Consider the following 22,364-nt stretch of genomic DNA (forward strand, 5'->3'; position numbering starts at 1 on the left):
GGAAAGGAAAGGAAAGGAAAGGAAAGGAAAGGAAAGGAAAGGAAAGGAAAGGAAAGGAAAGGAAAGGAAAGGAAAGGAAAGGAAAGGAAAGGAAAGGAAAGGAAAGGAGAGGAAAGGAAAGTTTAGGAAAGGAAAGGTTAGGAAAGGAAAGGAAAGGAAAGTTTAGGAAAGGAAAGTTTAGGAAAGGAAAGTTTAGGAAAGGAAAGGAAAGGAGAGGAAAGGAAAGGAGAGGAAAGGAAAGGAGAGGAAAGGAAAGGAGAGGAGAGGAGAGGAAAGGAGAGGAAAGGAAAGGAGAGGAAAGGAGAGGAGAGGAAAGGAAAGGAAAGGAAAGGAAAGGAAAGGAAAGGAAAGGAAAGGAAAGGAAAGGAAAGGAAAGGAAAGGAAAGGAAAGGAAAGGAAAGGAAAGGAAAGGAAAGGAAAGGAAAGGAAAGGAAAGGAAAGGAAAGGAAAGGAAAGGAAAGGAAAGGAAAGGAAAGGAAAGGAAAGGAAAGGAAAGGAAAGGAAAGGAAAGGAAAGGAAAGGAAAGGAAAGGAAAGGAAAGGAAAGGAAAGGAAAGGAAAGGAGAGGAAAGGAAAGAAGAGGAAAGGATGGAAAACTGGGCTGGAAAGGAACGATGGGAAGCTGGGCTGGGTGGGAAGTGTTGGAGCCTCAGACACTCTATAATTCATCATCTCTAATTCTATAATTCATCATCTCTAATTCCATAATTCCTCGAGCACTGCCAGGCAAAGAACGTGCAGCGTTCCGTGTGCCACAAACCCATCCACGTCGGGGGAGGGGGCTGGAGCCTGGAGCACAGCACGTGAAGCACCAGGAAAAGGCGTGATTGACACGGAATCATTGCCATCTCCTCCTTCTCCAAGCTAATTGATGGATCTGTGGAGCTGCTCCGGGTCTGATCCTGCTTCTCTTTGCCTTCCCAGATCGAGACGTCTCAGCTGGAGCCGGAGATCGCCATGGCCACCAGCAGTAAGACTGTGGTCTACAACAAAGGGTTGTGAGTGCCAGAGGAACATCCCAGCCCAGAAAATCTGGGGAGGGAATGGGAAACTCCAGACCCTGCCTGGGAGAAAGCAAACAACAAGAAGAAGATGAAATAATAGAGCTCAGTGATAGGAGCTGCTCCCGGCAGCCCGGGAGGGAATTAACACCTGCAGAGAACTGACACCTTGCACCACTCTAAAGATTAATATTAAAAGTTTTAACCTAGCAACAGGAGCGGCGACTACAACAAATAAAATCACGTTGAAACACTTTAGAAGTAGCTGAGAAAAGTCCCGAGTCACTGGCACTGCGTGGAGGGAGTTCAGGGCTGCACGACCAGAACCAGGCAGCACATCCCGTGCTCACAGCAGCTCAGTCCCCACGGGTGCTGCACAACACTCTAGAGACCAAGGGCCGCGTGGATGCCGTTGATCGGGGGTTTGGGAATGCCCGGGATGGATTCCCTGCCCATCCCACCCCAGCAGTCGAGCGCTGAAGAGGAACTCCCAGCTCTGTGTGCCCAGCCAAGGGCTCGGCTGTGCCCCCTCCATCCTTCCTCCTCCTCCTCTTCCTCCTCCTGCAGACGCTGCTGGTGGCATCTTGCCCTTCACTGCGAGACTGGCTGCTCCTGGATCCCACCACCCGCAATTCCACAGGGGCTTTTGCCTGGATTTCACCTGGAAAACCAAGGTGCCCACACGTGGAGTGTTGGGGCAGAAGTGATGCTGGAGCTGCTGTGCTCCTTTGCCCAGCCCTGAGGGGAGTTTGGCTCATCCAGCACACACCCTCCGACAGGGATGGGGCTAATCTGAGCTGGTTGAGCTAAACCACGCTTTGCTGAGCTGGTCTAAGGACAGGATGTGGTTTAAGATGGGCAGGCAGCTGGACATTGAAGGCCCCTTCCAACTGGAATTCTTCTCCTTCTCCTTCTCCTTCTCCTTCTCCTTCTCCTTCTCCTTCTCCTTCTCCTTCTCCTTCTCCTTCTCCTTCTCCTTCTCCTTCTCCTTCTTCTTCTCCTTCTCCTTCCTTTCTCTTCTTCCTCTTCCTTTTCTCTCCCCCATTTTTTCCAACCCCTCCACCCGGCAAATCTGACTGTGCCCAAAGCCAGGTCCTGGCAGCTGTGCTGAGCTGATGGCTGTGACACTGCACCTTCAGAGGGGACGCTCCCCTCTGGGGACATATGTCTGTCTGTCTGTCTGTCTGTCTGTCCCTTCAACAGCTCCGCTCTGGGGTGGTTGAAGGGGAGGGCTGAGTCAGCCCCACACTGCACCAAACCTTGGGTTTGGGGCCACAGTTTGGATTTCTGGTATCTCACTCCCGAAATTCTGAGGGAATTGCTCAGGTTCATTTGGAGCATGGCCACCAGCAGAGCATTCCAAAGGCAGGATGTCCCTGCAGGGTCTGTGTCCCTGTAGGATCCCTGTCCTGACAGAATCCCTGTCCCTGCAGAGCCCCTGTCCCTGCAGGATCCCTGTGGGGATGGAGCTGTGCTGCTGCTGGGGTGGCACAGGCTCTTACCTTCAAATTCCCATTTCTATGGGGTTGGGGAGGGTGGGGGGAAAAGGAGAAACCAAATCAGCACTGACCCAGAATGTATTTGATGGATTTATTGCAATGCCTGGAACTGGGAGCCCTGAGCCCCCCGTGTGTGGAGTCAGACCCACGGGAATGGGGCAGCTCAGGGCCGCCGGTTCTGCCCTGTCCTGCTGTAAATCAGGAATAATTGCACAAAAAGGGATCAGTGCTGTGGATTTACACATCAGCAGACAGGACAGGAGGGGCCAACTCCAGGCCCTTCACAGCTGCTGTTCCTGGGACAGCTCCCAGTCCCAAACCCTGCTGGAAACCCAGAGTGGGCTCAGCTCACCCTTGGGCTGCTCTGGATTTCCACCAGGGCCAGAACAGCTGGATTTGGCCCGCTGGAGTTCCTTTAGTGCACTAGATGAGATGAATGTACGCCCCAGAGGATGAGGCTGGGATCTGGGGAGGCCACAAGGCAGTGACAGCTGTCCCGGTGACACTTCCATGGCCATCTGTCCTGCTGGGGAGCAGATAGAGAACTCCTGAGCACAGGGGAGGGGACAAGGGATGCTGGCAGTCCCCAAACCTGGGAGAGCAGCTGGGGGTGCAGATCACCACATCCATGGGGGTGTGTGGAGCAGGGAAAAGCTCCTGTGAGGCTGAAATTGCCGTTAGGGCTCCACGGAGCCAAAGGGGATCTGCTGCAGGAGGCACAACTCTGCCTGCCTCCTGCTGGGTGGGGAGGAGCTGAGACAGAAGCAGGAGAAGGCTCCTGGCTCGGGTGCCAGTCTGGGTACAGCATTCCCCCTTCCCACAGGGTTTGGGCACTGCCAGAGCTGTTCTGCTTCAGAGCTTCCCCACCCCAGGATTTTGTCTGGAGGAGGGGGAAGGAGGAAGGGATGGAGGCTGCACTTTGCCGTGAGATTCAGGAGAGGTGGAGCGAGGAGTGAGCTGTGATTTGGGGTTTTTTTGGGGGGTGAGTTGGTGATTTGGGTTTGTCACAGATCCGGGGTTTGGGGTCTGAGCTGGGGTTACCTGCTGGCTCCAAGGAATTTCCAAGGGGATGAAAGGAGGCTGGGCTTTGCAGCCTGTGCTCCTTCGGGAGACACCCAAGGAAAACCAGGGATCGATCAAGTTCTGCCTTGGGAAAGAGCCAGCTCCCGATTTTTCCCCGTGATGGGAGTGGCTGTGGATGCTTTCCCTGCACACTTCACCTGCAGAGCTCTGCCTGTGCAGGTCTGCAATTAGCAGGGCGTGCTCATCCCGTTAATCCAGCGATCATCACTGGGGGCTGAATCAGTTTGGAGGAGAGATTCGGGATTTATTAAAGCCAGGCAGCTCCAGGGAAGGCAGAGGGCCTGATCCTGCGCGAGGGGCTGGGGACCAGCTTGGGGATGTCAGAGGAGCTGTGCTGCGAGCGTGGCGCGGCTCAAAGGCAGCTGCTCCGTCAAACAAGTGACAATCACAGGCCCTAAATGAGTCTGGATTTGTCGTCTGCCCGCACAAACCCCGTCAGACTTGTTTGGCTTTGTGTGGCAGCAGAATGGGGCTCAGTCAGCTCGGCAGGGTTTGTGCTGAGGAACGAAACATCCCGGGCCTGAGTCAGGCATTCCACAAGGATTTACCTCGGAGAGCCTCTGGCAGCCTGGCAGCAGTGGTTGCTCCCAAATCTGGTCCCGGTGCCACTCAAGACATCGTTGCCCCTGGGTAGAAGCTCCTGCTGGGAGCCCGGGAGAGCCACCACGTCCTGGGCTCAGCTCCCTTCTCCAGCCACCTCTGGAAGCACAGAACTGTGGAATGGTTTGGGCTGGAAGGGACCTGGAATTTCATCCCATTCCAAAACCACCAGAGCAGGGTGCTCCAAGCCCCATCTGCTGTCCCTGCAAGTCTGGGGTGGGGAGGTGGCCCTGGACACCCTGGGACTTGTCCCCACATCCCCCCGGCACAACCAGGATGCTGCAGACCCCTCTCTGCTGCCCTTCCCCTGCTGTCCCCAGCTTGGTGACAAGCAGGACGAGGGCTCTGCATGAGGAGCACCTCGTGGTGGCCCCGTGGTCCCAAACTCTTGGGCAACCAAGAGTCCTTGGGCTCTTGAGATCACGGCATCCCCATCTGAACCCAGCTGGTGCTCCAGCATCCCAACAAGAGCTGGGATCGAATTCCAAAGCAGCAGAAAAGCTCAACAGCCCCAAACCTGACCCTGAGGGACCTTCCAAGGCGGTTTAACCCTTCCAGGGCCCCTCCTGGAGCAGCCCCAGCTCTGGGTGCTCCTGGTCCCTGCCCTCATGGTGGGAATGATGTGGGAATGTCCCCACTCGCCCTTGCAGCGTCCTCAGGGCTGGGACACGGAGCTGGGAAAGCCGTGCCACGTTAGTGCTGGCTTTTGGGACAGCAAACCGTGCCAGGGAGCCTCCACAGCACAGCTAATGATAACGTTCTGCGCGTTCACTTAATCACTAATTAATCTCCTAATGCACAAAACGGAGCCTTGGGTCTGAAGGAAGAACCCGGAGCGCTTGCATTCCTGGATTTCTGTAACTGGGGAGTGCAGGGATCGGGGAGCGCGGCTCACATCGAGTCCTTCACCTCGGCACACAATCGTAACGAAGCGATCGTCGCATCTCCCGGAGTATTTAATTACAAATGCCGCGGTTAATTGATGTCTTGGCGATGTTAATTAAGGAATAATGAGGACCAGGTTGCAGCAAAAGGTGCCAGTGAGGAGTTTTGGGTCTTTTCCTGGAGGATGGGTTTGTTGGCTGCTCCCTGAGCTGGACGGGAGATGACCAGGGAACAACCAGGGGACAACCAGAATGGTGTCACCCATGTCCCAAACCTGCCAGCCAGCCAGGGGACAACCAGGGGACAACCGGGATGGTGTCACCCGTGTCCCAAAACCTTCCAGCTGGCCAGGGGACAACCAGGATGGTGTCACCCATGTCCCACACCTGCCAGCCAACCAGGGGACAACCGGGATGGTGTCACCCATGTCCCAAAACCTTCCAGCTGGCCAGGGGACAACCAGGATGGTGTCACCCGTGTCCCAAAACCTTCCAGCTGGCCAGGGGACAACCAGGATGGTGTCACCCATGTCCCAAAACCTTCCAGCCAACCAGGGGACAACCAGGATGGTGTCACCCATGTCCCAAAACCTTCCAGCCAACCAGGGGACAACCAGGATGGTGTCACCCATGTCCCACACCTGCCAGCCAGCCAGGGGACAACCAGGGTGGTGTCACCCGTGTCCCAAGCTTCCAGCCTGGACACCTCTCAGCTCCTGCCATTTTTCCTCGTTGCTCCTTTTCCTGCTCCCCATCCCGAGGTGTGCTCAGGCCCTGGCAGGGTGGGACGTGGGGTCACCTGGCCAATGCTGGACCTGGGGACAGGAGACTCTGGGACACCTCTCCAACGTCACCTGGCTGAGGGATGTAGTGTCCCCTGTCCCTGGAGGGCTGGGATGGAGATCCTGAGCCTGGGATTGCCTCCGGAGGAGTGTGGGGTCGGGGGGTGTGAGCTCAGGGTACATCCCGGGATGAGCTCCCCTGGGATGCTCTGAGGACATTCCCAGGGAGGCACGTGCCAGTCCTGCTGGTGGTGGCCGTCCCCAGCTCTGGGCGTGTCCCCAGGTCCCTTTAGGAAACACAACTTGGGTTTTTTTCCTGGTTTTTACGGCTTATTCCAAACCTGGAATCTCATCGTGGGGTCTGAGCGGGTCAGGGATCATCCTGACAGCGAATCCCTGTGGAATGGCGAGGGCTCAGCTGCGGCTTCCAGCGGGGTGGGCACCCTGGGCACCCCCAGAACACCCTGGGACACCTTTGGGATCCCCAGAACACCCTGGGACACCCCCAGAACACTCTAGATGCCCTGGGACATCCCGAGACACCCCAGGCACCCTGGGACACCCCCAGGACATCCCAGACACTCCCAGACACACCCAGGACACCCCATGACACTCCAGGGACCTCCAGGGACCCCCCAGGACACCCCAGGGACCTCCAGGGACACCCCACACACCTGTGACACCCCAAGGACACCCCAGTCCCCATCCACCACCATAGAGCCACCAAACCACGCTTGTTCCGTTGCTCCCAGTGCCTCCCAGTATTCCACAGTGCATCCCAGTTCCTCCCAGTGCCTCCCAGTGCATCCCGGTGCCTCTCATTTCCTCCCAATGTTTCCCAGTTCCTCCCAGTGCCTCCCATTTCCTCCCAATGCTTCCCAGTTCCTCCCATTTCCTCCCAATGCCTCCCAGTTGCTCCCAGTTCCTCCCAGTTTTCCCCAGTGCCTCCCAGTGCATCCTATTTCCTCCCAATGCCTCCCAGTTGCTCCCAGTGCCTCCCAGTTCCTCCCAGTTTTCCCCAGTGCCTCCCAGTGCATCCTATTTCCTCCCAATGCCTCCCAGTTGCTCCCAGTGCCTCCCAGTTCCTCCCAGTTTTCCCCAGTGCCTCCCAGTTCCTCACAGATCCTCCCAGTGTTTACCAATTCCTCCCAGTGCCTTCTATTTCTTCCCAGTTCCTCCCAGTTTGTCCTAATGACCCCCTTCCATTTCCTCCTAATGGCTCCCAGTAGCTCCCAATGCCTCCCAGTGCCTCCCAGTGTCTGCCAGTACCTCCCAGTAGCTCCCACTGCCTCCCATTTCTTCCCAGTGCCTGCCAATCCCTCTCAGTGCCTCCCAGTTCCTCCCAGTGCCTCCCAGTTGCTCCCAGTACTTCCCAGTTCCTCCTAGTGACTGCCAATCTCTGCCAGTGCCTGGCAATCCCTCCCAGTACCTCCCAGTGCCTCCCAGTTTCCCCCCCTGCCTCCCAGTGCCTGCCAATCCCTCCCAGTTGCTCCCAGTCTCTGTCCCAGCCGGACCCCGCTGTCCCCAGCCCCAGCAGGGCGCAGTTCGCCCCATCCCTCCCCGCAGGGATCCAGGTGAGTTCCCAGCACGTTTGGCCTTTATTTCCACGCAGTAACACTCACTACAGCTGCTACCTACGGAAGGGAACCACGCACACGGGCACGGGAAAGAGAGAATAAATTAAAAGAAATCCTCATAAAAAACCCAAACAACGAACCAACGGAGAAAACGAGAGAGGGGGAGGAAAAAAAAAAAAACGGGGAGGGGAACCGAGAATAAAAAAAAAAAAGCAAATGAAGAAAGGGTCGGAACATTGAGCTCGTGGTAGGACGCGTTGCTTGGATCTCACGGACTCCAGCGCCGAGGAGGACGCGCGGTCCCGGGGCTGCCCTGGCAGCCTCCTCTTCCTCCTCGGCTCGGCCGGAGCTCCCCGAAAACCCCTCCGAGGGCTGGGGGGGACGGGGGGCACGGGGGTCGTGCCCCGCCTCGAGGAAAGGCCGCGGGCAGCGGCGGCGGCTCGGACGACGTCCCTAGAGTCCGGTGGGTGCCACCGCCTGTGTCCCCCCGTCCTGGCCCGGGCTCCTCTCCATGGTGGCCGCACCAGGAGCCTGTCCCTGTTTTAGTCGTTGGAGGTGACGTCGATGTCTTCTCCGCTCGACTGCTTGGTGGCGAGGCGCCATCGGTTGATGTGGTGAGAGCCTTTCTTCTTCTGGTCCGAGTCGGGGCCTTCCTCCTCCAGCTTCTGCCGTTTGTATTTCGTCCTTCTGTTCTGGAACCACACTTTCACCTGGGACAGAGACAGCGGTGCTCGTGGGGGCTGCACAGCTGGGCCTGCACAGCTGGTTCTGCACAGCTGGCTCTGCACAGCTGGTTCTGCACAGCTGGCTCTGCACAGCTGGCTGCTGCAGCCAGGCAGGAAGCTGGGGGTTCCCTGGAGAGTGGCCAGACTGTCCTTGTCCTTGTCCCTGTCCCTGTCCCTATCCCAGTCCCAGTCCCTGCCCCTGCCCCTGTCCCGATCCCAGTCCCAGTCCCTGCCCCTGCCCCTGTCCCGATCCCAGTCCCTATCCCTGTCCCTGACCCTGTCTCTCCAGGAGCTCCCACAGCCACCCTGCCCTGCCTCAGTTTCCCATGGCAAGGTGGGACACAGGGTACAAATGTGGTTGCTGCCACCTCTCAGCCCTGGAGAAACGTGGGGCTGGGGTTGAAGGACACTCGGTGACACCTCAGACATGGGACAGCAGCACGGGGGACACTCCCTGGAGCAGCCAGAGCCCGTCAGCCCCAGCTGGGCTGTGCCCACAGAGCGGTGGCAGCAGCCAAACCCAGCCCTGTGCCAGCTGCCGCTGGTGCCAGGACGCCACAGGCACCAGTGACCCCTGGGATTGTCACAGACATCACTGGGATGACACTGGGAGCCATCCCCACAGCTCCAGCCAGGACTGTAATCACAATTATTGATCATTAATTGACCACACTGAGGTTTCCGACCTTTTTCCACTCTGCTGGTGCCAAACACTCCCAGGAGCACAGAGAGGCAGCGGAGTCTTCATCCTTGGGGATCCCACCCTCCTCACCTGCCTGAGCCCCGGGAATACTGACCCAAACCCACAGTCCTCAGACAGGGGTCAGTGTGGGGTGGGCAGCACGGACAGGGGTCAGTGTGGGGTGGGTATGGACATGGACAGGGGTCAGTGTGGGGTGGGCAGGACATGGACAGGGGTCAGTGTGGGGTGGGTATGGACAGGGGTCAGTGTGGGGTGCTGAAGGGCACCCACAGTCAGTGGTGCACAGAGGGATGCAGGATGCAGGATTCAGGATTCCAGAGGCAGGGATGCACGAAGGGATGCAGGATGGGATGCAGGAAGCAGCGTGGATGGGGTAAGGGATGTTGGAATGTTGCAGGCAACGCAGTGGGATGCTGTAGATGGGATGTGGGGTGCTGCAGGCATGGGATGCTCCATCTGGGAATGAGGGACGCTGCAGGCAGGGATGGGGGGGCGAGGGATGGCAGTGGGGTGATGAGAGGATGAGAATTCCTCAGGTGGGATTCAGGATGCCCCAGCCGGGCTGTGGATTCTGCCCAGCTCCCAGACCCGCAGCACTCGGTGCCTCTGCTCGCCCACTGCCAGTCCAGCCCAGCCTGAAGCTTCTCACCCTGCAGCCGATCCCGCAGCTGATCCCACATCTGATCCCACAGCCGATCCCACAGCCGATCCCACAGCCGATCCCGCATCTGATCCCACATCTGATCCCACAGCCGATCCCACATCTGATCCCACAGCCGATCCCACATCTGATCCCACATCTGATCCCACAGCTGATCCCACAGCCGATCCCGCAGCTGATCCCACATCTGATCCCACAGCCGATCCCACAGCTGATCCCACAGCCGATCCCACAGCCGATCCCGCAGCTGATCCCACATCTGATCCCACAGCCGATCCCACATCTGATCCCACAGCCGATCCCACATCTGATCCCGCAGCCGATCCCGCATCTGATCCCACATCTGATCCCACAGCCGATCCCACAGCCGATCCCACATCTGATCCCGCAGCCGATCCCACATCTGATCCTGCAGCCGATCCCGCATCTGATCCCACATCTGATCCCGCAGCCGATCCCACAGCCGATCCTACATCTGATCCCACAGCCGATCCCACAGCTAATGCCGGGACCATTGCCTCTCTTTCCCCTGTCCTTCAGCACCAACCACAAGCATTCCCATCCCAGTCCAACATTCCCAGTTTGGACTGGCATTTCCAGTTCAGTCTGGCATTCCCATTTCAGTCCAGCATTCCCGTCCTGGGCCGGCATTCCCATTCCACTCCAACGTTCCCATTCCACTCCAACGTTCCCATCCTAGTCTGGCATTCCTATCCCGGGCCAGCATTCCCAGTTCAGGGGCTGGCATTCCCACCAAATGCCGGCATTCCCAGTTTGGGAGTCGGCATTCCCATCCTGCTGGTATTCCCATCAGGAGCCGGCATTCCCATCCCAGTCTGGAATTCCCTGGAGCCACGGCCGGCCCAGCAGCAGCCCTTGCCATTCCGGCATTCCCGGCTCAGGGACCGGCTCCTCCTGGCAGCGGGACGTGTCCTGACCCCTCCCGGGACACAACCCATTGCCTTTCCTACCTCTGGGGCATTCCCGGAACAATTCCGAGCTGGCGCCTTTCATTCAGAGCGCTTTGCAAACTTTAATTAAAGCTCGCGGCCCTCTGGGAGCAGGGAAGTTGCCTGATCCCTAAATGATGGAGGGGAACCAAGGCATGAAGCGATTAAAGTGCTGAGCGCGGAGCAGGGCGGGGGAACAGCGGCTCTGCCCGGCTCGGTTCGGCCCGCAACAGGGATGGGGGTGAGGATCCCCGGTATTCCCGGTGTGGGAATGGGGATGTTTCCAGGCTGGGGGAGCTCCCTGGCAGGGTCAGGATGCGGGATGAGGATCCCCAGAATTCCCGGTGTGGGAATGGGGATGTTTCCAGGCTGGAGGAGCTCCCTGGCAGGGTCAGGATGCGGGGTGAGGATCCCCAGAATTCCCGGTGTGGGAATGGGGATGTTTCCAGGCTGGAGGAGCTCCCTGGCAGGGTCAGGATGCGGGGTGAGGATCCCCAGAATTCCCGGTGTGGGAATGGGGATGTTTCCAGGCTGGAGGAGCTCCCTGGCCCTCCCGTGCCGCAGCCACCACGGGAAAAGGGTCAGAGGCTCACAGTGGGGACAAGCCGCCCCCTCCGAGCCTCATCCCGACTCCGGGAATAAAGGGTTCGAACCCGAGCCCGGGGTTTTATCCCTTCCTGATTTAACCGTTCTCACGCCGGGTGTTTGTGCATCCCAGCCCGCCACTCCCGGGGCTGGCTCTGTCCCCCAGGGTCACCTCCAGGGTCACCTTCAGGGTCACCTCCAGGGTCACCTCCCGCCCCGAGCTGCTGCTCAGGGTGGGGATGGAGCCGGGATGGCTCCTGCATCTCCATCCTGCCCCTAAGCGCAGCTCCCGTCCGTGTTTCCCTGCACATTCCCACCCCCAGGGCCACCACGGCCACCGGGACATCCCGCTCTGGCCCGGGGGTGACATTGCCAATTCAAACCCGGTGGCGCCGTGTGCAGCTTCCCCGGGCCATGAGAAAGGCTGAGAGCGCTGGGATGGGTCTGGATGGGGACAGAGAGGGACCAGCCCCGCTGTCACAGGGTTGTCACCCAAAGTGCCACCACCCCCAGTGCCAGCGCTGCCCCTGTGCCCGTCCCCGCGGGGATTGTCCTCCTGAAATCACCCCAAAACTTCTGTGGTTTGTTTTTGGGGACAGTTCTCGGGCGGGGGAGGGGAGGGGGACGACAAGTGCCAGCCCCGGGCTTTGGCTGGGGCACTCTCGGGCTCTATCGGGGCATCTTTCTCCTCCTGTGATTCCCAGGCATTCGCTCTGTTAATTATTAATTATTAATTATGGAGTGGCTGTGATTCCCAGCCGGGCCCGAGCCCCTGGTCAGGGCTGCTCTGTTCCTGCAGGGACAGCTCCAGGAGGGGACACCGGGATATCCAGGGGTTCCATAATCACCCCAAATCCAGGAGGGGACACCGGGACATCCAGGGGTTCCATAATCACCCCAAATCCAGGAGGGGACACCGGGATACCCAGGGGTTCCATAATCACCCCAAATCCAGGAGGGGACACCGGGACATCCAGGGGTTCCATAATCACCCCAAATCCAGGAGGGGACACCGGGATACCCAGGGGTTCCATAATCACCCCAAATCCAGGAGGGGACACCGGGATACCCAGGGGTTCCATAATCACCCCAAATCCAGGAGGGGACACCGGGATACCCAGGGGTTCCATAATCACCCCAAATCCAGGAGGGGACACCGGGATACCCAGGGGTTCCATAATCACCCCAAATCCAGGAGGGGACACCGGGATACCCAGGGGTTCCATAATCACCCCAAATCCAGGAGGGGACACCGGGATACCCAGGGGTTCCATAATCACCCCAAATCCAGGAGGGGACACCGGGATACCCAGGGGTTCCATAATCACCCCAAATCCAGGAGGGGACACCGCGATACCCAGGGGTTCCATAATCACCCCAAATCCAGGAGGGGACACCGCGATACCCAGGGGTTCCACAATCACCCCAAATCCAGGAGGGGACACTGGGATATCCAGGGGTTCCATAATCACCCCAGAACTGTGACGGGACACTGGGATGCACGGTGGGTCAATAACCACCCCAAACTTCCCTCTGCTTGGGGAATCTGAGACCCCAAGTGGGGTTTGCTGGGTGTGGAGCGGCTGTGCTGGGAATTCTGGGTTCCGTCGTGCCAGGGGAATCCATGGAAGTGCCCTCCCAGCCCAGGGTGCTGCCACGGGAGCTGAAGTGACCCGGTGCCACCAGCGCTGGCACAGCGAGGCGATGCCCAACCCCACAGGACACAGCACGGTGCCCCCAGCTCTTCCCGTTCCCAGAACACCAATCCCAGAGCTCCCACAGCACTGGATCCCTGCTGATCCCACAGGGACTGGGATCCCTGCTGATCCCAGAGCTCCCACAGCACTGGATCCCTGCTGATCCCACAGGGACTGGGATCCCTGCTGATCCCAGAGCTCCCACAGCACTGGATCCCTGCTGATCCCACAGGGACTGGGATCCCTGCTGATCCCAGAGCTCCCACAGCACTGGATCCCTGCTGATCCCACAGGGACTGGGATCCCTGCTGATCCCGGAGCCCCCACCCTCCCCGGAACCCCCTCACACACTCACACCTGGCTCGATGCCACGTGTGTCACCCCCGTGGTGTCCCCATCACACCCAACCCCCCCTCCTGCTCAGACCATCCCACATTCCCTTCGGAGCCCTCCCTGCACCTCGTCCCCCCGACCCCCTCCATGGAACACCTGGGTTTGTCTCAGGGCTGCAGTTTGTTCCCCCAGTCCCTTCGATTTTACTGTTCCCGGCGCCTGTTGTTCCAATCTCATCCCGAATTACCACAGCTCCTTGGTGGGAGAGCGGCTGGGAAGGGGTTAAACACCTGCGCCGTCCCCAGCCCCTATCCCAAAGGCATTTCCTGATGCTGGGCAGGACCTGAACCCTTCTCACCTTCCCTGGGCTGCTCCAGGTGCTGCTCCCTGGCTGGGGGGGTCCCGGAGCTGGCACAGCCCAAAGGGTAAAACCCCTTTTTCCATGGGGAAAAGCAGCTGGGAAATAGGGCCAGGCACAGCCGGGACCTGCAACTCCTGCTGGGAATTGGCAAATCCATGGGAAAAAAATGATAAAACCCCCGAATGCTGGGTTTGGGTGTGGGGTCCCAGGTGAAAAGACACCTGTGTCACACCGGGATGGGAGTCCTGGATAACGCAGGCTGGTTTTCCATGGAAATTTGATTCCATGCAGGATTTATCACGGGATATTTAATAATAATAATAATAATAATAATAATAATAATAATACCCTGGGTTTTGCACAGCCACCAGCCCCTGGCTGTCCCTCTCCTCCAATCCCAACACCCGGGTGTATCCCATCCCGTGTCCCATCCCTTGGCACACTGGGAATATTTCCCTCCAGGTAATTTTTTTTTTTCTTAACTGTTTTTCCAAAGCTACAAAAGAAGGGAAAAATATTTCCCTGCTGCCTGAAATGCCCACTGCCAGGTGCCCATTCCCAGATGGATCCATGGGGAAGGACAGGAGCTTTTCCCAGCCTCCCGTTGGCCCCACGCTCGCTCCCTGCCAGCAGAGCAGCTTCCCAAAATCACGGAGACGCCACGCTACCAAATAGGCTGCAGCACACACACACACACACACAAAAAAAAGAAAATTAAAAATATCTATGTGGCCTCTTTACGCTCCGAAATCTCCCTGGGATTTGTGCTTGGATGCTGCTGCATTTCCCCAGTAATCGGAATTATTGCTTTCAGGCTCCAGGCAATGCTGGAAAAGGCCAGGGAATGGCTAAGCTCTCCCTGGGGCATCCCACAGCTGCCCTTTCCACCCCGACAAGTTCCCGGTTGTTCTTTGACCTTTGGGTTTTGTCCCTTTTTTCCCTTTTTTCTCCATTCCAGCCTGGAGAGAGATGACGGAAGCAGCGGGAAGGGGCCCAAGCCGGTGACGGCGCTGAGCGCCACGGGCTGGGGGTCAGGACAGCGTCACCCTTGGGGTTCAAACACCCTCGGGGCTTTGGGGCTCAGTCCCTGCTCCCCGACATCCCCAGCTGCTCCTTCCCGCCGTCCCCGCGCCGGTGACATTTTCATTTTCCTCCCAGGAACTTCCCTCTCGCAGGGATGCGTCTGGAGGTTTTGTTTGGCAGAGCCTGGGCAAGGATGAGCCAGGCGGGTACTGGGAACACCCACGGCTCCAGCTTTATTTCCCAATTAAATGTAAGCTTAAAGATTCAATTAATTCAGCACATAGGCCCAACCGCCTCACCAGAATTCGGGGGAAACTTTCTCCTTCCCCTCAGATGCTGAATATGCCAGGAAATAACGCTCCTTTTCCTGAAGCATTTGGGAACCGGGAAACCGGGACACCGGATCTGGACACACAGAGATGCTCAGCCCCAACTCCGTCATTTCCCCCCAGCTCTGTTCACTTTTCCTTTCACCCTTGTGCTTCTCCTGGGTCTCCTTACACCTAAATTCCAGTGAAATGCCCCTTCTGATCCCAGAAAGTCTCATCCAGAGCCAGCGCCCTTCGGCAGCACCGTCTCCATCCTGAATTCTGGGTGTTGGAGCGCAGACCCAGAGCTGCTCAGCTCAGCCGTGCTTTTCCAGCTGTCCAGAGCAGCCTTCAGGCTGCTGCTCCTTTCCTAACTGGATTTTTCACACCCATCAATTGCTCCCAGGGAAAACACCCCAAGCCAGCGGGAAAACACCAGAAAAGCGCTCGGGAGAGCGGGACGATGTCAGAGCTGCATTCCCAGCCCCAAACCTGCCACAGCTTCTGTAACACCTGAATGCTGCCACACAAAAACCCCAAACACACCCCGAGGTGTGCAGGAACAGCCACAACCCCAAACACACCCCGAGGTGTGCAGGAACAGCCACAACCCCAAACACACCCCGAGGTGTGCAGGAACAGCCACAACCCCAAACACACCCCGAGGTGTGCAGGAACAGCCACAACCCCAAACACATCCCGAGGTGTGAAGGAACAGCCACAACCCCAAACACACCCCGAGGTGTGCAGGAACAGCCACAACCCCAAACACACCCCGAGGTGTGCAGAAACAGCCACAACCCCAAACACACCCCGAGGTGTGCAGGAACAGCCACAACCCCAAACACACCCCGAGGTGTGCAGGAACAGCCACAACCCCAAACACACCCCGAGGTGTGCAGGAACAGCCACAACCCCAAACACACCCCAAAGAACCCAGGAACACCCGCAGGGCCTGGGGGAACCCCAGCTGGGATCTCACACAGGAGTGCTGTGCGAGCACCGAATGCTCCCAGGGCTGGGACACAGAGGGACACGGTGGGAAAAAGTGGGACACAATGGGACAGGATGGGACAGGGTGGGACACGGTGGGACAGGGCAGGACATGGATGGACACAGCAGGACAGGGCAGGCCAGGTGTGGCACAGCCGGGTGGCAGTACCTGTGTCTCAAGCCGTGCTGGTGTCACAGTCAGTACCTGTGTCACAGTCTGTACCTGTGTCATAGTCTGTACCTGTGTCACAGGCAGTACCTGTGTCTCAGGCAGTACCTGTGTCATAGTCTGTACCTGTGTCACAGGCAGTACCTGTGTCTCAGTCTGTACCTGTGTCACAGTCTGTACCTGTGTCACAGGCAGTACCTGTGTCTCAGGCAGTACCTGTGTCTCAGGCTGTACCTGTGTCTCAGTCTGTACCTGTGTCACAGGCAGTACCTGTGTCACAGTCTGTACCTGTGTCACAGTCAGTACCTGTGTCTCAGCCCGTACCTGTGTCTCAGTCTGTACCTGTGCCACAGTCAGTACCTGTGTCTCAGGCAGTACCTGTGTCACAGTCAGTACCTGTGTCACAGTCAGTACCTGTGTCTCAGCCCGTACCTGTGTCACAGGCAGTACCTGTGTTACAGGCAGTACCTGTGTCACAGGCAGTACCTGTGTCTCAGTCTGTACCTGTGTCTCAGTCAGAACCTGTGTCATAGTCTGTACCTGTGTCTCAGCCCATACCTGTGTCACAGTCAGTACCTGTGTCACAGTCAGTACCTGTGTCTCAGCCCGTACCTGTGTCTCAGGCAGTACCTGTGTCACAGTCAGTACCTGTGTCTCAGCCCGTACCTGTTTCTCAGCCCGTACCTGTGTCTCAGCCCGTACCTGTGTCACAGTCAGTACCTGTGTCTCAGCCCGTACCTGTGTCACAGTCTGTACCTGTGTCACAGTCAGTACCTGTGGCTCAGCCCGTACCTGTGTCACAGTCAGTACCTGTGGCTCAGCCCGTACCTGTGTCTCAGCCCGTACCTGTGTCACAGTCAGTACCTGTGTCTCAGCCCGTACCTGTGTCACAGTCAGTACCTGTGTCACAGTCAGTACCTGTGTCTCAGCCCGTACCTGTGTCTCAGGCAGTACCTGTGTCACAGTCAGTACCTGTGTCTCAGCCCGTACCTGTTTCTCAGCCCATACCTGTGTCTCAGGCAGTACCTGTTTCTCAGCCCATACCTGTGTCTCAGGCAGTACCTGTGTCTCAGGCAGTACCTGTGTCTCAGCCCGTACCTGTGTCTCAGGCAGTACCTGTGTCACAGTCAGTACCTGTTTCTCAGCCCGTACCTGTGTCTCAGCCCGTACCTGTGTCACAGTCAGTACCTGTTTCTCAGCCCATACCTGTGTCTCAGGCAGTACCTGTGTCTCAGCCCGTACCTGTGTCTTAGCCCGTACCTGTGTCTCAGGCAGTACCTGTTTCTCAGCCCGTACCTGTTTCTCAGCCCGTACCTGTGTCTCAGGCAGTACCTGTTTCTCAGCCCGTACCTGTGTCTCAGCCCGTACCTGTGTCTCGGAGAGGCTGAGGCTGCTGGCCAGCTGCTTGCGCTCGGCGCCCACCACGTAGTGGTTCTTCTCGAAAGCCCTCTCCAGGCGCAGCAGCTGCGACGGGGAAAAGGCCGTGCGGATGCGCTTGGGCTTGCGGGCGAAGGGGCCGTGCAGCAGGAGGCTCTCCTGGGACACCTCGCTCCCTGCGGGCGCACACACACACAGCTCAGGGCAGCCCCGGCACCCCCGCTCCCCCCTCTGCACGGCGCTGCTGCCCCGATTTCCTGGCCCTGTGTGGTTTTGGGAGCCTTCCCCACTCCAAAATGTGTCTCCCGTTCTCCGTCTTGGATCCTCTTAGATCCATGGTGGGGTTGGATGCAGTTCTAAAAGGAAGGGAAGGGAGAGAGAAAAAGAGAGGGAAGGAAGGAAGGAAGGAAGGAAGGAAGGAAGGAAGGAAGGAAGGAAGGAAGGAAGGAAGGAAGGAAGGAAGGAAGGAAGGAAGGAAGGAAGGAAGGAAGGAAGGAAGGAAGGAAGGAAGAAAGGAAGGAAGAAAGAAAGGAAGGAAGAAAGGAAGGAAGAAAGGAAGGAAGAAAGGAAGGAAGAAAGGAAGGAAGAAAGGAAGGAAGAAAGGAAGAAAGGAAGAAAGGAAGAAAGGAAGAAAGGAAGAAAGGAAGAAAGGAAGAAAGGAAGAAAGAAAGAAAGGAAGAAAGAAAGAAAGAAAGAAAGAAAGAAAGAAAGAAAGAAAGAAAGAAAGAAAGAAAGAAAGAAGGGATGTATGGGGAGAGCAGGCGGAAGAGGAAAGAAAAAGAGAAAAAAACTGAGACAGAGAGAAAAAGAAATTATAAAATAGGAGGGAGACTGAGAAAGTGACAGGATAAAATAGAAAAGGGAAACTAAGAAAGAAAAAAGTGGAGGGGAGAAAGAAAGAAGGAAGGGGACAAGGAATGAAGGAGAAAGGCGAAAAGTGGGATCAAAGGAGGAAAGTGGGAAAGCGATTAAAAAGAGGTAAAGAAAGAGGAGGAAAAAAAAAGGAGGAAAAGAAAGTGAAAGAAAGGAGAAGGAAAGAAAGAGACAAGAAGTAGGAAAGCAAAAAAGAAAATTAAAAAATGGAAAGAAGCAAAGAATAACGAACGAGAGAAGGAAAGCTGGACAGCAAGCGAGCGAAACAAGGCAGAAAGAAACGAAAGCAAGGGAAGAAAAAGAAAATTAAAAGCGGAGAGAGAAGGCAGAACAGAGGGACGGCTCGGGAGAGCGGCGGGCCGGGCCCGGGGCTCTGGGGGACGCGGAGCCGCCGCTCCCGGGGCCGAGGGGACCGCGCCGGTGCCCCCGGGGCAGCGGCCGCAATCCCCGGCGGAGCCCCGGGGACAAGCGAGGGGTTGGTGCCGAGCAGATAAAACTAATCCGGGCTGCGGGACCCCCCGGCACCGCGGCGGGACGGAGGGGACGGCGGTGGAGGGGAAATGGAGAGGCAAAAAAAAAAAAAAAAAAGACAAAAAAAAATTTAAAAAGGGGGAAAAAAATGAAACATAAAAAAATGGGGGGAAAGGAAAGAAAAGGACGCAGATAAACAAAGGAAAAGAAAGAGGATAGGAAGGAACGGAGAGAAAGAAAATAAAGATAAAAGAAATAGAGACGGAGTCAGAAAATTAAGAGAAAGAAAGAAAGAAGGAAGGAAGGAAAGAAGGAAGGAAAGAAGGAAGGAAAGAAAGAAGGAAAGAAGGAAAGAAGGAAAGAAAGAAAGAAGGAAAGAAGGAAAGAAGGAAAGAAGGAAAGAAAGAAAGAAAGAAAGAAAGAAAGAAACAAAACAAGCAAGTGAAGAAAAAAAAGAAAAGGAAAGAAAGAGAAGAGAGAAATAAGGGGAAGAAAAGGAATCGAGAGAAAATCTACAGCACCGAGCAGCATCTCTCTGCGCAGCCGAGATCCACCGCACCGAAATCCTTCCCCTCGTTCCCGGCGAGGAGAAAAACAAATTCCCGGCTCGGCTGCGCACGGAGGCGGCGGCGCCGGTCCCGTGCCCCGGAGCTCCGCGAGGCTCGGCCGGGACCGTGCGGGGCTGCCGCGCTCCCCGTGGGTTCGGCCCGGCCCCGGGGCTGCGGGAGCGCTCCGGCCGCGGCTGTGCCAAGGCACCGGCACCGGGAGTTCGGGGGGACCGGGAATTCAGAGGGACCGGGAATTCGGAGGGACTGGGTATTCAGAGGCACCGGGAATTCTGAGGCACCGGCACCGGGAATTCGGAGAGACCGGCACCGGGAATTCAGAGGCACGGGGAATTCGGAGAGACCGGGAATTCAGAGGGACCGGCACCGGGAATTCAGAGGCACGGGGAATTCGGAGAGACCGGGAATTCAGAGGGACCGGCACCGGGAATTCAGAGGCACGGGGAATTCGGAGAGACCGGGAATTCGGAGGGACTGGGTACTCAGAGGCACCGGGAATTGAGTCACCGAGAATTCGGAGGGACCGGCACCGGGAATTCGGAAGCACTGGGAATTCGGAGGGACCGGGAATTCAGAGGCACCGGGAATTCGGAGTCACCGGGAATTCGGAGTCACCGGGAATTCGGAGGCACCGGGAATTCGGAGGCACCGGGAATTCGGAGCGCCCGGGGCTGCGGCCGTGCGTGCGGACACGGCAGCAACAGGTCCTGCCCTGCAGTCCCGAGCCCCGGGAAGGGACCCCCGCAGCTCCGCAGCCCCGGGACCCCTCCAGCCCTCGGCCCGCGCCCCCCGCAGCCCCCGCTCACCTTGGAAGCGGTGGCCGAAGAAGCGGTTCCGCAGCACCCAGGGGTAAAAGTTGAGCGGGTCGCGGTGCTGCGGCCCGAAGAAGGGGTGCGGGTGAGGCAGGGCCGAGCCCCCCAGCTGGGGGGGCCCGACGGGCAGAGCCGGGTGCCCCACGGCCTCGGGGAAGACGAGCTCGGCGCTGCCGTACAGAGCCCGGCCGGCGGCTCCCTGGAAGCCGGGGGCGAAGGCGGCGGCGTCGGCGGCGGCGGCGGGGCCGGGGTAGGCGAGGGCGGCGGGGCGAGGGGGGTCCTCGGGGCCCAGGGGGGTGTCCTTGCCCACCAGGGACTCGATGGTGAAGCAGCGCTTCGCAGACGGCTGGAACATGGTGTGAGCCGGGAGCGGGGCGGGGGGGGCCGGAGCGGGGCCGGTGCTGCGGGTGCGCGCGTGTGTGTGCGGTGTGTGTGTGCGTGCGTGTGCGAGAAACCTCCCCCTGGGCACGGCACACTCACTCACACACACACACACACACACACACACACACACACACACGCGCGCGGACCGAGCCCCGCACCCCTCCTTCCCTCCCTCCTTCCCTCCCTCCCTCCTTCCCTCCTCCCCCGCCCCGCCGCCCACCCGCGGGCGCCCACGCAGCCCCCGAGCCCCGGGCGGCCGCTCCGAACACGGGCGGTACCTGCGGGAGCAGAGCGGGGCGGCCTCACCTGAGCCCCGGGGATGAGAGGGGAGAGCGGAGGAGGCAGGGCCGGGATGGGGAGGGCAGGGAATGTAGGGATGGGATAATGGGATAATGGGATGGGATAATGGGATGGGATGGGATGGGATAGTGGGATGGGATAATGGGATGGGATAGTGGGATGGGATAGTGGGATGGGATAATGGGATGGGATGGGAGAGCGGGGCCGGGATGGAAGAGCAGGGAAAAGTAGGGATGGGATAGGGAGAGCAGGGAATGCAGGGATGGGATGGAATAATGCGATGGGATAATGGGATGGGACAGCAGCTGAAGGTAGCAGGGATGGGTTGGGATAGGATGAGGAGGGCAGGGACGGGCAGTGCGAGGTAGAGGAGGGAATGAGGGGCAGAGCAGGGTAAGGACACGCAGGGAAGGCCAAAGGAAGCGAAAGGAGCCGGAGGAGGACGAGGGCAGCCAGGAAGGGGCAGAGGAGGCAGAGGGAGGCCAGGGAAGGTAAAGACGGGCAGGGGAGGACCAGGAGAGGCAGGGGGAGATGGGGCAGGAAGGGGAGGCAGGGGCAGGCAGGGGATGAAGGAGAGGCAGAGGAGGCAAAAGGACGCAGAGAGCGCCCGAAAAACTGGACTGGAGCCGCTCCCGCAGGCGCGCCGCGAAGTTGTGGCAGAGGGGCTCCGGCTGCGGGGGAGCTTTCCCTGCGTCTTAAAAAAAAAAAAAAATTGAAAAATCTTTTAAAATTCCTTTTTTTTTTTTTTTTTTTCCCCCCTTCTTCTTCTTTTGGGTTTGGTTTTTGTCGGATTTTTTGGTTTTGGTTTGGTTTGTTTGGGTTTTTTCCTCTCTATTTAAAGAAAAAAAAAAAAAAAAAAACAACAAAAAAGCCAAGAAAACCAGCCCTGCCCGCAGCTGCGGAGCGGAACTCCGGCCCGGGGGAGGGAGGGGACGGGACAGGTGAAACCTCCCCCACCGCTCCCGCCCCCCGAGAAAGCTCCGCTCCCCTCCGCGAGTCCCCTTCCAAAGGCAAGACCTTCCCTGGACCGGAACCTCTTCACACGGCTCCGATCCCGCGCCGGGAAATTAAAAAAAAAAAAAAAATTAAAATATTTAAAAAACCCAAAAAAATTTTAAAAAGTCAAAGCTCCCAATAAGTGGCAGTTTGGGGTTTTTTTTTTGTTTTTTTTTTTTTTTTTTTTTTTGCGCGGGCGCGCAGCGGGCCGGTCCCGAGTTCACTCCGCAGTTTGGCTCTGCTCGGAGTTTTGCCGGCCCGCGGAGGCGGGGGCCAGCCCTCCCCTCCCGCACAAAGGGGGTTGAAAGTCTATTTTCCACTTGGCTGGATCGAAATACTCCGCGCGGGATCCTTCCCCCCGCGGAGAGGAGAGCGCTGCTGCGCGCCCGCGGGCTCTGCGCGGACTCGCTCCCGCAAGAGTCTGCGGCAAGAAGGATGGGGGCAGGAAAAGGAAAAATCACACGAAATCCCAGAGAAGTGAAAGCCTAAAAATGGAGCGACAGCGTCGGCAAAGCGTTTTATATATATATATATATATATATATATATATATATAATTTTTATTTTCATTTCTTCTGGAGAAAGAGGGGGGGAGAAATAATCGACATTTTAAATATTTTATAAATAGATTTTAAAAATATAAATTTTTTTTT

General features: G+C 57.6%; 2 protein-coding genes across 2 annotated transcripts in view; one reads left to right on the top strand and one right to left on the bottom strand.

Annotated features, from left to right (window-relative positions):
• SFXN5 (sideroflexin 5) overlaps positions 1-1,008 on the top strand; it is a 95,167-nt gene extending 94,159 nt beyond the window's left edge. The window contains exon 13 of the mRNA XM_062493242.1: positions 924-1,008. Within this exon, the coding sequence (XP_062349226.1) occupies positions 924-1,001 (78 nt within the window). The 3' untranslated portion in view covers positions 1,002-1,008. The remainder of the gene's footprint in view (positions 1-923) is intronic.
• A 6,063-nt stretch (positions 1,009-7,071) lies between these two features.
• LOC134044175 (homeobox protein EMX1-like) lies at positions 7,072-20,387 on the bottom strand. Its single transcript, XM_062493284.1, has 3 exons — positions 20,027-20,387; positions 17,302-17,486; positions 7,072-8,135 (listed from the first exon to the last, which is right to left on the bottom strand). Exons 1-3 carry the CDS (start codon positions 20,385-20,387, stop codon positions 7,968-7,970), a joined length of 714 nt encoding a protein of 237 aa, XP_062349268.1. The 3' UTR covers positions 7,072-7,967.
• Between the last annotated feature and the right edge of the window lie 1,977 nt (positions 20,388-22,364).

This window comes from Cinclus cinclus, chromosome 5 (genome assembly GCF_963662255.1).
Source record: "Cinclus cinclus chromosome 5, bCinCin1.1, whole genome shotgun sequence".
Lineage (NCBI taxonomy): Eukaryota > Metazoa > Chordata > Aves > Passeriformes > Cinclidae > Cinclus > Cinclus cinclus.